The sequence below is a fragment of the Pseudonaja textilis genome, chromosome Z, assembly GCF_049901715.1.
Source record: "Pseudonaja textilis isolate UNSWEBS1 chromosome Z, rPseTex1.2, whole genome shotgun sequence".
Classification (NCBI taxonomy): Eukaryota; Metazoa; Chordata; class Lepidosauria; order Squamata; family Elapidae; genus Pseudonaja; species Pseudonaja textilis.
This window is the reverse complement of record NC_142008.1, coordinates 15843461-15857430: the sequence shown is the minus strand read 5'-3', so window position 1 is coordinate 15857430 and position 13970 is coordinate 15843461. Positions and strand designations below refer to the sequence as shown.

The following is a 13970-nucleotide window of genomic DNA, read 5'->3' as shown; positions in this document are numbered from 1 at the left end:
ACGTATTTTATTTGCTAACATTACAGTGATAATTCAATTCAACAGTGAATCCACATTTAAAGTTAGAACTAGAGAGTTCCACTCTCTGCTTGTAAAAATAAATCTGAAGAAAAGAATACGATTTTTCCCATAAAGCAAAACTCTACTTTGGTTAAGGATCAATAGATTTCATTGTATTGCCTCTGTGTGTCATCTGCTTGGTCATAGGAATGCACAAGTGCAGATAGAAAGTGAACTGGGGAAGGGTGGGTTAGAGGCAGTAGTAAACTTAATCCCAAAGCTTTTAAAAAAAATTCCTTCAAAGGGGATTTCCTGCATCCTGCCCCAAGTTGTGCATGAATTGTTAAATAAATTTTCTTCCTAAATCCATAAGCTTAAACTAAGATTTTTTTAAAAAAAACAGAAGAAAATATCAATATATTAAATATTCAGGTCCAAGGATTTACATCTTATTTTAAAAACGGGAATATAGTAAGCCATAATAATTGCACAAAGTTTTGGAGGGGAGAAATTCTGAGGTGGGTAGAGCTAACACTTCAAACTATAAAGGGAACACTAAGACGACAAAGGGATGATTTATACATGACAAAATGTTATGACAGTTCATAATAGCACATAATACTCATAATAGTAAGTTACGATTTATTTATTTATTTTTAAAGTCAGTTTTAGCAGGAATAATTTAAAGGTATAAGTACAATTTGAGAATCAGGCCTAAAAGTCTCCAAGGTAGTAGAAATCTCTGTTTTCTTTTCATGAAACAAAACAGTACTTAGAGTAATTATATTAACATTAGCATTGGCAATGTGTAGCTCTAGGCAGGGATTTCAAGATAGTTTAATTTTATAATTTTATAATTCTGTTCTATAGGTAACATAGCTATGGAAAAGCTAAGGCACAGCATATGCGGTGCCTTGCCTAAGATTTTAGCCATATTGAATAGGCTGTACAATTGCACCAAAATCAAGAATTACAATGGCCTAAAACATAAATGTTGCAAAAATGCACTTAGCTATTTATTTAAAGCAAAAAATACTAAAAGTTAAAATTAAAATATACTAAATTTATATTCTGCCATTATCAGACTTTGAGCAGATAGTCAACATGCTTGAGAGTAATTGCCCCTGTTGTCAAAGTTGATAACTAGATTGGTATTCAATACTGTATTTATTTTAAATACTTGCTGTATATTATTAATTTATTAAATTTTATTGAAAAGGAACTTGAGGTGGGAAGTACCGGAACTAATGGAACACTTAAAACTATTTTAAAATATGGAGCACTATAAAACAACACAGCTGCTTTAAACCAATAGAAGTGGAGCTATAGGTGCTTTTCTGATTTTTTGAAACCTTTTTTAGAAATGGATCTCAGAGCCTTACTATAGTAACTTTCTCCAAAGTTAGATCTTCCAGAATAGATTGGACTGCAACTAGAATAAATCCCAGTTGCAAATTACATTTGGACTAAATGAAATGAAGGAAAGGGAAGGGAAAAATGTCATCTATTTAAAGAAATTAAAAAATAATAATGGGGTCAGTGTCAGCTCACAAAGGTTTCTCATATTTAAGATTTTTAAGATTTAAAAAAATAAGTTAAACACCACCAAAATTGTGAAATGTGGCATTTGTAAACTAGAAGTTAAAAAGATTACACAATAGCTGAGTTGCAATACCTTCCATTTGATCTTGATATGCTCTAAATTAAAAACTTCAGTTTGTCAATCAAAACAGGTTGATACAATTTTGGCAATTTAATGAACTGCAGAAGAAATTTATTGCATCTTGTTTTATCAACAGAAATAAAATAAAACATCCCCATCAATTTATTTAGTGCAATGATTGAACAACACTATTCATCTCCCTCAAGAATTCTATCATACCACATCTGAAATAATTAGTAACTTCAAAATACTCTGCTCAGAACTGCTGTTCTAAGAAAAAGTTACTTCAGCTGAATGAAACTGTTCAAGTATGTAATTTGCAATAACATTTGGTTAGTGATGAAGCTCTATAGGTGACTTCTTAGTCTTAAATTAAAATATTCCATTGATACCCACTGGTACGCTGAGGTGAATTTTGGAACTCTCTTATCCCCCAGCTTACACCAATGATAGCCCACATATTTCCACATTCACTCCCATTTACTTTTACTTCCTGTGCCTTGTTGTATTACTCTTATCTTTTCTCCATTCTTGCTTGGTAACCTTCCCAGCAGCTGAAATATGTATTGATACACAAGGAATGTCAGACAGAAGACGAAAATAACAATAGCATATCCATGCTGCTCTTGTCATTTTGGACTGACGTAATGGACACCAGGCTGACAATCCATGTTGTATTTACACACCTTTTTCTGGCTAGCTTGCTTATTCGGCAAATTCTCCCTTCTAGAAATGTTTCTCCGTTTTCCTCTCAAAGCAGAAATGTGTTTCTGAATGACCATAACATTTCTCATTTACTCAGAAATATGGCAAATTACTAATACAAGAGAAACCTGTGTAGACGGAACAGATTTTGGCACACTGAATCTGGCCATCATCTAAAGCTGGATATTAACCCAACTATTGCCTAATAAATTGCATGAATCTCTTAATACATCATTTTGAAGAGATAAAAGAGAACCAAACTGCTATGCTGTGTGTGTGACCATAATGAACATTTGATTTGACTAACCAGGCAAGTCATGAAAAAAACAACACTAGTTTAATATAGTAATATGTGGTAGTATTAATATAGTAATAAAAAAAATTGCAAAAGCTGTTCAGCAGCCAGAGTTAAGTTGCACTGAATACATTTCAGGTCTTTGCACCCTCTGAAGGAGAATTTGAGTGGGTGTACTGCTGTATTGCAGGAAAAAGTTGGAACAACATACATCCAATATAGGAGTTGAAATGCAATTATTATCAGTGTATGATCTGTCTTTCTCTGGAGAGCTATTCTCTCAGCCTAACCTACTTCACTAACAACTACATCTCAGCCTAATTTACCTCACAAGTCTGTTGAGAGGATGAAATGACAGCCTCAAGTATATCTGTCCTGTGGAGAAGGGTATACAAATGTGATAATTGGATTTTTAGGGGATAGTCTGGGCAAATCTAGACTTGTAATTCTCCTGTGATATCTCTACCTCAAACTCTTTGTTTGACAGGCAAAGCACATGAACAAAGCTCTCATGAGATTTCTACCTTTTTTCCTAGCTAGACTTCTATGACTTTACACTCAGGGTATACTGACTTTGATTTGTTCTGGCAGAATTCTCTTCAAACAGTACTCAAAGCTACAGAGGGAATAGTTCTGTTTTGTTCAGAGTATTCCCTAGCCAGAAAATGCATAAGCTTTTTCCATCTCAAAGTGCATCCCTGGGTATGCTCCATTAAGATTTAAGTTAAAGATTGTCTTCCTCTTCTAGCAAGGACTTATAGTAACCCCATGAATACTAAATAAAACCTAACAAGTCATACAGGGTACTTGAAATAGGTACAAATGAGTGGAGGAAAGGTTTGAACGAAGGCTTACAAATATCTACCCTTATACCAAGGCATAGCAGAATTTTAACAGATTTAACAGATAATCAGAGTTGAAGGGACCTTGTAGGTCATCTAGTCCAACCCCCTGCCCAAGCAGGAGATCCTACACCATTTCTGAAAAATGGCAGTCCAATCTCTTCTTAAAAGTCTCAAGTGATGACGCTCTCACAACTTCCGAGGTCAAGCAAGTCATAGAACTTTCTATGACTGGAAGTCATTCTGGCTGGGAATTTGGAGAATTCTAGTCCCAACCTACATGGAAAGCATTAGGTTGAGAAACCTAGAGAGTTATCTTAAATATTATAAGTGGCTAAAGGAATATTTTGTTGAAAATATGAATTGCTATTTAAACAATTGCCTGGTAATAATTAAAACATGAAGCAGTTTGTGACACACATACAGATAGTGCATAACCTAAGCAATGCAAGACAAATGACATTGACTTAAGAGGCACTTTCCACTTCTATAATGATGTCGCTACAATGTATTATCTGTTACTTGTTTTGTTATCCAACTAAATCAACTAATTACTTGATCAGCTGGACACACATTCATATTTAAGTTATTGATTCTTCAGAATTTTAGTCGAGATTCTTCAGAATTTTAGTCGAGAAATAAATAAAATGACTAAAGGTAGTCCTCAACTTACAACCACATATTGATCCCAAAATTGAGTGGGTTAAGTAAGACATTTGTTAAGTGAGTTTTGCCCAATTTAAGACTTTTCTTGCTACAGTTGTTAAGTGAATCATTGTAGTTGTTAAGTTAGTCACATAGCTGTTAAGTGAATCTAGCTTCCCCATTGATTTTGCTTGTCAGAAGGTTACAAAAGGTTATCACATGATACCAGGACATTGCAAACGTCATAAATAAGAATCAGTTGCCAAGCATCTAGATTTTGATCACATGGCCGTGGAGCATTGCTTTTGTACCTTGGAACAATCATTAAATAAATTATGTCAAAGTTAGTATCATGAGATACTAACATTTTGCCAAAGGGATCACAAAATAAAATCAAGACAATTGGTAGGAAGGATAAAGGTTACACTTGCTGGTTGTCTTCTTATTTACAATTATCAGAACAATTTAAAGGGACAGTTGTGATCCCTTTTATTGCAAATTAAAAGTTTTTTTAAACTTCCTAAGAATGGAATGATAATTTTGAAGTTCTGGAGTTATGTAGGATGGCAACTCGGTATGATTTATTTCTAATAGACATGCATGGGATCACACAGTAAATCAATTCTGCATAAATACTAAAGACAAAACTCTGGAATATGTTTCATGTTGATATCAGGCAAAACTCTCAAACTATTATCTCAGATTACTAAGCTGTCACAACTTTTTGAAAAGAAGGCATCACTTGACAGGAAACTACATACATTTCTTATCAAGAATAATTACACCAAGCAACCTGAACTTTTCCAATAATCTGATTTGTTTAGTTGACTTCAGGAATGCAGTGAACATAGTAAATGTTGATTTCAGCAATGCATTCTGCAAAGTTTCCTAAGAAATTTTAATAGAGAAGATGATAAGGACTAGAGTATATTACCATTAAATAGATGGTTGAATGATTGATTGTAGTAAAAAAAAAAAACAGTTGTTCTGTATCAAGCTGGAAGGAAGTATTGAAAGCATAAAGCAGGGCTCCATGGTGTAATATGTTTACAAATGACTTGTGTGATTATGTAACACCATTGAGGACACTATTAAGATTCTATAGGAAGGGTGCCTTCTCGGTCTATGATAGCAAAAAATTAAGAATCTGAAAGCATTTTTTTCTATCAAATTTTATTTAAAAGCTTTTGTGAGCTGCAGTTTACTTCATCAGGTGCATGGAATGTGCAGACCAATACAAAGATTTAAATTGGGTAAGGTAGGGGAGAAGGAGGGAGAGACAGATGAATTTCAACAGGGAAAAATGTTAAGTCCTACATTTGGGGACGACGACATAAGATGTGGGATCTTATATTGGGCAGCAATCTATATGTTAAAAAGACACATAGCATCTTGGTGCCTCACAAACTAAAGAATATGATTCACTCACTGAGTCAACACTGTGAGGCAGCTGCAATAAAGCATATGCAGTTCTAGGCTACATCAACCAGAATAATGTCAAGATCAGAAGAAAGTACTTCTCTAGTCTGTTTGGCTCAGACTCTAGCTAGAATACTGCAGAAAAGTTATGCAGCAACCATTAATAAAACATGAGCTCAACTCAGGAAAACAAGAAAGCATGAGAAAGATGGCCGTCCCTTGACTCTCTTGGGAATAAGAGGGAGGGAAAAGAAACTCTGCCTGACTTTCAAAATTCTGTTATTGTAGCCTATATAGATAAAGTAGAATTCACGTATTTCTTGGGGTACTATGTTGAAGGAAAACATCAGGATTGATTTCTAAGGGTAAAGTTGCCCAGAAGGCTGCCCTAGGAGACGTGGATTCTTTAATAATGAGTTGCTGTACTAGGCAAGGAGCTGAACTAGACCATCTCCAAATATTATGTGATAATATGAATGCAAATTTTAATATTAAAAATAAATGTACTTCCAGAACTATGCCATCAAATTATCTTGATTCAAACACAGTCTGTAATACTCATCCACAAAGAAACAAGTGTATGTGATTAAATAGATGGAACACTTTACCATGCATTCAGAGATGCACTACAGTGCTAACAGTTGCTCTCAAATTAAGCACAAATAAAGGATCGTTCACCAACACTCCACTGATTAATTCTGAGATTCAAATTAAGCAGCGAACAGATAATGCGTGTTAGATAAAACTATTCCTGAGGGGTAATTGCATTAGTTCTAGGCATTATTGTTCTCAATAACCTTTGCATAAACAGCTACAGAAAGAAACTAAACACATTTAGGGGAATGAATCTGTCTTTCCTATCTTCTAAAAGCTATTTTAGAAAAAGATTTCACTTTAAAAATCTGAAACCATTCAACTCCCACCCAAATGGATGTACTTCCTATTTAACATGACTGCTTTCTCATTATTCAAAGACAAAAGACTGCATTCCCTGTATCTTTCTAAAAGCAATAACATTCCCAATCAACAGATAACACTTCTGCCAGCCTCATAAGCAACTAATATATCCCTATTTGGTAATAAGAAACCAATTCCAAATAATATGATACAATAAAAGAAGCATTCATTATATGTAATATTCATATTTTGAAATAAGCCAGCTGGTTACCAAACTTTGTGTTAGTCAAGCAATGTAAATCTCAGTGCAGTTTAAAATAATGGTACTGAAGTTAAATAGTTAAAACATATTGTTTTCTTAGTTTGGATATCAGTTTGGATTAAATTCAGTGGTTCCAACCTTTCTATTACCCATCATTTATTATGGCTTAACTGCAACAAAAATGGCCACTGCGCATCTGAATAAATATATATCTCATAACCTAAATGTAACCTAAATTTATGACTCTTGGATAAACTGGGGTGTAGGGCTTTAAAATGGAACTACACAAATTTGTAAAGAGGGTTTCAATCTATCTTAGTCAAAGCATCTATACTGATATGCTCTCTAAGTGAAGACTTATGAATTATGGAGCAGACATTCAACAAATCAGGTGGACACCAAGAAGTAAGTTGGGGAAGAAAAACTTGACTAAAATTTCTATTATTCCTCCAGAGAGCTTAAATCTATCAACAGAATCATAAGAAAGAAGCAATCTGCCACTAAAGCCAAACCCATGTGTCACAGTGTCAAATGAATCTGTCTCACAAAACATACAAAAAAAATTTTGTTCTCTCACACATTCACACTCTTTCTCTTTGTAAAAGTCAGACCTTATTAAGAGGTGAAATGAAGCCAGCTGCTTTCAAAGGGGTAAATCTGAATGGACAGCCAGCGGGGGAAAGGCCTAAGATGCTCTACCGCTTCATCCTGCTTGAGATGAATAACTCCCATCTAAAATATGAATAATGCAAGAGAACAGGGCCCAGAAAACGAATGTGGCTACTTCACAGAACTTTATTCCAAGGACCTCTGTTGGTTTAGAAGACAGTGAGAATATATTTACCAATGGTTCTAATCCCAGAGAAGTCACTAGTCGAGGAGGAAAGAGTAGAGGAAACAACTATACTCTTCTACCTACCTAGATGGCGGTTCCTCTGTGGTCACTTTTGAGTACTTAAAAACTATGTGATAGGAATTTAGGAAGAGAAATACCTCATTACTTTCCTATAATTTCTATTGTATGATTGCTATATGAAAGATAGCTTGGATACCAAACCATGGATCTCTCAACCCACTATTTTTCATTTCTTGACCATCTGTGCATTAAACACTGGTTAAGTGTTATCCTCTATCTTTTCTAAGTAGCAAGGCAGGGGTGGGATTCAACTGGCATTACTACCGGTTCGGTAATTATGTTTTGCAAAGCTGTGATGCGCAAAGCAGCTGAGGTTGAAAAAGCAGGAAATCAGGGTCAGGTAACTGCCCACCAGGGCACGTGGGCCAAACAGCAGCAGACACAGAACCGGTTCTGTGTCTGTTGCTCTTCAGAGCTACTGGTTCTGTAGAGCCAGGCAGAACCAGTAGCATCCCATCCCTGTAGCAAGGTCACCAATGTCATGTCATCCCAGTCCTTCTTTTCATTAAAGTAGACATACCAAATTCCAGCAGTTCTATCAATGACGTTTCCTTCATAAATAATCTCAATGCTTGGGCTTCTTGGCTGGTTGTTTTTTCCCCTTCTTTTCTGGTTGAGTCTCAGCTTGAGCTTGCCTGTATATATTTCCTGACATACCCATAGAAAAAGCTAGCAGAAGCAACTTATGGAAACAAATTGTGATTTTACTTGTTGGTTTCCTGAATGGTTTTACTTATGGGAAGCCAGCATGGAATATTGCAAACAGTGATCACAGAAGATCACAGAAGATGCTGCAAACATGATAAGTGCCAAGACAGTGGCCAAGTGCCTAAATTGTGATCACATCACCAAATGCTGCTCATTCAACCCTGTCATTCGCCTCAATCAGTCATAGCCTGAAGATTATTAATATAGTATACATTCTTTAAATATGCTAATTATAAGTCTTAGTAACCAGTAACTTTTTGTATATGCATGCAATTTTTTGTATATGCAATGGATAAACAATATGATTAAATTAGTACAGAACAATCTTTTACAATCTCCTATAACGCTCCAACCGGAAATTCAGCTCATTGTGAAAAGTCACATCAAAAATATCTTTTCTTTCCATTCTACTGGATTCCCAAGGGTCCACTAAGACCCAATCACTGAAGCTAATATCTGTTGGCAAAGTATTCTCAAACCACTACAGATGAAACAAACAGGTCATAAGTTGAGAAAAACATAGAAAAATACAACTCAAAATGCAAAATACTGTATTGACTTTTGAAAAACAGGACATAGGTTAATTGGCATATATTTCTCATATCATAATTAACAATTTATTTACACACACAGAAACAAGATTAAGATAATTATCCCAAAACAGAAATGCAATGACAAATTACTGGTTTTTTATCTGCAATTGATCTCTTACACATTAAAATAATCAACATGCTTTAAGCAGAAGGTTCATCTGTTCCATTTTAGACGGAATTCTTCAGAATTTAGATTCTGAACTGCCATGTGGGAAATCCACAAAGCCAAAATGATAGCACTACAGAAAGTGGCTGTATTTCCTATAGAATATTTTAATCAGCAACACACTCTCAATTGGACTAGCACTCCATGTATTTTAAGTATTTTTTTTTAAAAAAAACTTACTATATTTCACTGATATTTAAAAAAAGGAAACGTGGAATATCTTTCATTGTCAGTTTAACCAAGTCACTTTCATTTAGCTCAAGGATTCTTATAGTCTTCTTGAATGCAAGCCACCACTGTTGAGATATCAGATCTCTAAAAAAACTAATCAATGCTAAATCTGATGAATTCTGAATGAGATACAACTATGATTATGAAATTATCAGATGTCAAGTTTGACTAAATAGCGTCATTATCCTTTTATGTGAGTGCAGTAAGAGATCAATGGTAGATAGAAAAGTCTGAATGCCTGGCTTGTATATGATTCTCAATTTCCCTTGCACAGAGCTTTCTCTGATTGCTCAAAAGTGACAAGAAAACTGACTCCCTTTTCTAAAATGGAGCTTGCATGGAACCCCTATTCAGTATATAAACCTAATGTAAACATTTCTCATTAAGGTAACAGGCTGTAAAACAGATGATGGGGGATTTGTAGAATAAGATGTGTAAAATTCTGTTAATGTAGTTTTACAATAAAGTAGAATTAAATTATCTGGTCAGGTTTCCCAACATGTCAACTGAGAAGGATGACACATCTACATATATTTTGTATTGAGTATGTTCATTGCCTTGAGTTATTCGTAAAAATAATAAAGGCAGGATGTGAACAAGCAAACAAATTTTGTCCCACTTAACTTGAGTACCTTGACTATGGCAAGGTATTCCTTCTCAGCTATATTCTAATTTAAGGTAGCCAATCATATTCAAAACTGGTATGTGCTTGACCTTCTCTAATTAATTGAATCTCAAGACCAGATTCCAGTGCCTGGGTTTCCAAATCTACTATACTAGGTTCCCTATAACATAAAGAATAAGAAAATAAAGTTTGATTTCAATGCATCTTTCCTTTGTAATTGAATGAGTGCCATCCTACTACAACATAAAAATATTTAAAACTTATGTATGTTGGTCATTGGATGTTGTGTTGGATCTCAAATGCTTTAGAAAAAAGGATTGTTGAACTCATGATGATCAGCCTTCTAAAACAAATGAATCAAAGTAAAAAAATTAAAAGTTCATAACTTGACTCAGTCATCCTTCCGAGATTGATAAAATGAGGAACCAGATTGTTGGAAGCAATATGCTTGCTCTGTAATATATACCATTTACAAGTGCAGTAAAACACTATAAAGTGGTATATAAATCTAAGTGCTATTGCTAACTTGCAATTGATATGAGTTTAAAAATGATTTTAAATGAGTTTTTAAAAAGTGTTGCCTTTTAGTGATGTCACAGATTTGTCTAGAATTTGCCAATATACTGTATTCATTTAATTATACTATGCTCTGCAATGACCTCATTATGAAAATTAAAATGCTAAAATGCTACTCTATGAATATGGAAGGTATACTTTTATTTTTTGTTCAAAGTAAATTTCTATTTCACCCCAATTCCCTTTGACATCCCCTTCAACAAATACTGCAAATGCTTGAAAGATTGGGTGGGGGGAGGAAAAGCAAACAGTTTGTGTGATTTTCCCAGTGTTCTTACTGCTAGTAGTTCAGCTTTGCTTTCTTCTGCTGTCAGCCTCATGACAGCAACACTCACCATTAACAGCACAAGAGAGACTACAATAGTGGTTAAAATAAACTATAAGAAACTGAAGGATCTGACAACTAGAAACAGAAAACCTAAATGGGTAATCATGTAGAACCAAACAGGAATGGGAATGGAATCCACATGTGATACACTATGGAACAAGTTCAGCATACTGACTTCTGTTTGATATGCAGAATAGATTTAAAGAGAAGGAGAAGCATGTCACCATTATGTTTTCTTAACAGATACTTATTCATGTATAAAATCATCATGTAGGCTGTTCAAAGAATTATTTATACACCCCAACACTCACATTATAGATATAAATTATTTAGAGCAGTGATTCTCAACATGTTGTCTGGGGATCTATGGTCTTCCCAAGACCCATTCAAGGTCCACAAATGAAATAAATAAATATTTTACATTTTATCATTTTTAAGAAAATATTGATAGATACAATCCATTTAAACCAAAACTCTAGATCTTCAATCATTTTTAAGAATGTACAATAAAAATGGTCTGAGACCAAAATGTTTGAGAACCGCGACTTAGAGAACATATTTACTAGCGTAGGACATCGCTGGAATACACATCACAAAATGTAAAGGACGGCCAGGCTTTAATACATGCAGGTTTTAAGGAAACCCTTGATGAATTAGGGCATAAAAATAAGGTCTTCAATAAAGTCTACAAAATGTTTTTGCAGTATCCTTTCCTTGAAGTGGGGTGGGAATGGAGATTTTATAGTATCCTTCTCCTACCATACCCACCAAGCCACACCCACAAGCCATGTCACGCCCACCCAATCACGGCCACAGGACCAGTAATGAAACTCGATGTAGAGAAAAGTAAAGTTCTACACTTAGGTAAGAAAAACCAAAAGTACACATATAAACTGGGTGAAACCAGCTCAATAGCAGTAACTGTGAGAGGGATCTTGGAATCTTAGTGGACAACCAGCTAAATATGAGCCAGCAGTGTGTAGCAGCAGCCAAAAAAGCTAATGCAATCCTAAGTTGTATTAACAGAAGGATACAATCAAGATCAAGGGAAGTACTAATACCACTCTATAAAGCCTTAGTAAGACCACACCTAGAGTACTGCATCCAGTTTTGTTCACCACATTATAAAAAAGATGTTGAGACTATAGAAAAGGTACAGAGAAGAGCATCCCGATGAAGAATAGTTACAGGAACTGGGCTTGGCTAGTCTAGTAAAGAGAAGAACCAGGGGAGACATGATAGCAGTCTTCCAATATTTGAGGGGCTGCCACAGAGTGGAAGACATCAATCTATTTTCTAAAGTGCCTATAGGCCAGACAAGGAATAATGGATGGAAACTGAACAAGGAGAGATTTAACCTGGAAATAAGGAGAAACTTTCTGACAGTGAGAACAATCAACCAATGGAACAGCTTGCCCTCGGAAGTTGTGGGAGCTTCATCACTGGAGGCTTTCAAGAAGAGATTGGACTGCCATTTGTCAGAAATGGTGTAGGGTCTCCCGCTTGTGCAGGGAGTTGGACTAGATTACCTATAAGGTCCCTTCCAACTCTGATTATCTGTTATCTGTTAAAATATTTTGAATCCCACCACTGCTTTAAAGCTTCCTTTGATAGAGTATGCCAACATTATTAATTCAAAAATCATTGCAACCCCTCCATGACTTGTCAAAAACAAAATTCTTACCGTTTCCTTTGGAATTTGTGACTGGCTTTGCTCGGGGTTCTAAAAGAAGTGAGAAAAAAATGAAATAAGAACAAGGCTGGAAAAGTTATTTGCTTCAAAGGATGACAAGTAAGCAACCTGATAGCCAAAACCATTCATAGCTGTTAATACTAATAAGAAATCTTTCACCAACCAGTGATAACGATCAATTCTATTTAAAAGCTAGTCTAAATATTCCAAAATTACTGATTAAAAGGCCATGTGGGCCCAGCAGAGGAAACAGTTTTTAAAAGACAGAAATAAAAACATTGTAGCATTTCTTCATCCCTTTCCCTTTGACTGGATAAAAAGGAACAATACTTGAAAACCCTACACTTTACTCATACATATAGTGTACTAATATATACAGTGATTTTAATGGATGCAGGTAGACATTAGAAGGGACCATTATGCAAAGAGATAGTCCATGTTATGCCTCCATCAGACAAACAGGAAACTGGGAAAGGGCAAAGTCAGCCTGGCCAGAGTAGGGGAGAGGTAGAACAAGGGAAAGGGGGTTCAGAGGAAGACCAAGGCCCACCCCCTCTTCATCCTAGGGCATGCAGGGAAGAATAGAGAAGAAAGCAATGTGGGTTGTGTGGCTTACGAGGGAGGAAAGGGCCCTGATTCCTTTCACAAGACATTCCTGGGAATGGTGTTTAAAGGAGAGGCAGGTGGGTGGGGTGGTTATTGGTTCCTAGCATCCTCTCAACTGGTTTGATTTACTGCTGTGTTACTTCACTTCTGGAACTCCTTATCTTGAACTGCCGGATTTATTACCTTATCTTGCCTTGTTAGATTTATAGTTTAAAGTTTTCGGTATACAACATTTGAATTGGAATATCTGTAGCCAAAGGCTCAGGGGAGAGTTTTTCTCCAGACCGGAAGGTAACAGGGGCATTGGGGGCAAAATTGGAGCTAATAAAGGGACCCAGACTTATTCTCTGACAATGTTGCCTTTGTGCCACGTCCCGGGTCATCATAGTCCACCACTTACGACAATTGAGCCTAAAACTTCTGCTTTTAAGTGTTACGTGAGTTTTGTTCCATTTTACAATCTTTTTTGCCACTTAAATGAATCGATGCAGTTGTTAAGTTATTATCACATTTGTGAAGTGAATCTAGCTTTTTCACTGTCTTTATTTGTCAGAAGGTCAGAAAAGGTAATTACATAACCCCGGGATATTGCAACCATCATAAATACTTGTTAGTTGCCAAGCATCTGAGTTTTGATCATGTGACTTGGGCATGCTGCAACAGACATATAAGTGAAAAATGTCACTTTTATCAATGCTATTATAACTTTGAATGGTCACTAAATGAATGGTTGTAAGGACTACCTGTACAATCTTATCAAACAAATCTCAAAACCAGACACAACAATCTCACGATCAAGC

General features: G+C 35.5%; 1 protein-coding gene across 22 annotated transcripts in view; it reads right to left on the bottom strand.

The window, feature by feature from the left end:
* The window catches only part of PARD3 (par-3 family cell polarity regulator), a 612541-nt gene that overhangs the window by 232994 nt on the left and 365577 nt on the right, over positions 1-13970 (bottom strand). For 14 of the 22 annotated variants that reach the window (XM_087915556.1, XM_026710113.2, XM_087915560.1 and 11 more), the window contains one exon: positions 12556-12594. The exons of the other annotated variants lie outside the window; for them this stretch is intronic. In XM_087915556.1, the coding sequence (XP_087771682.1) occupies positions 12556-12594 (39 nt within the window). The remainder of the gene's footprint in view (positions 1-12555; positions 12595-13970) is intronic. 22 annotated transcript variants of the gene reach the window in all.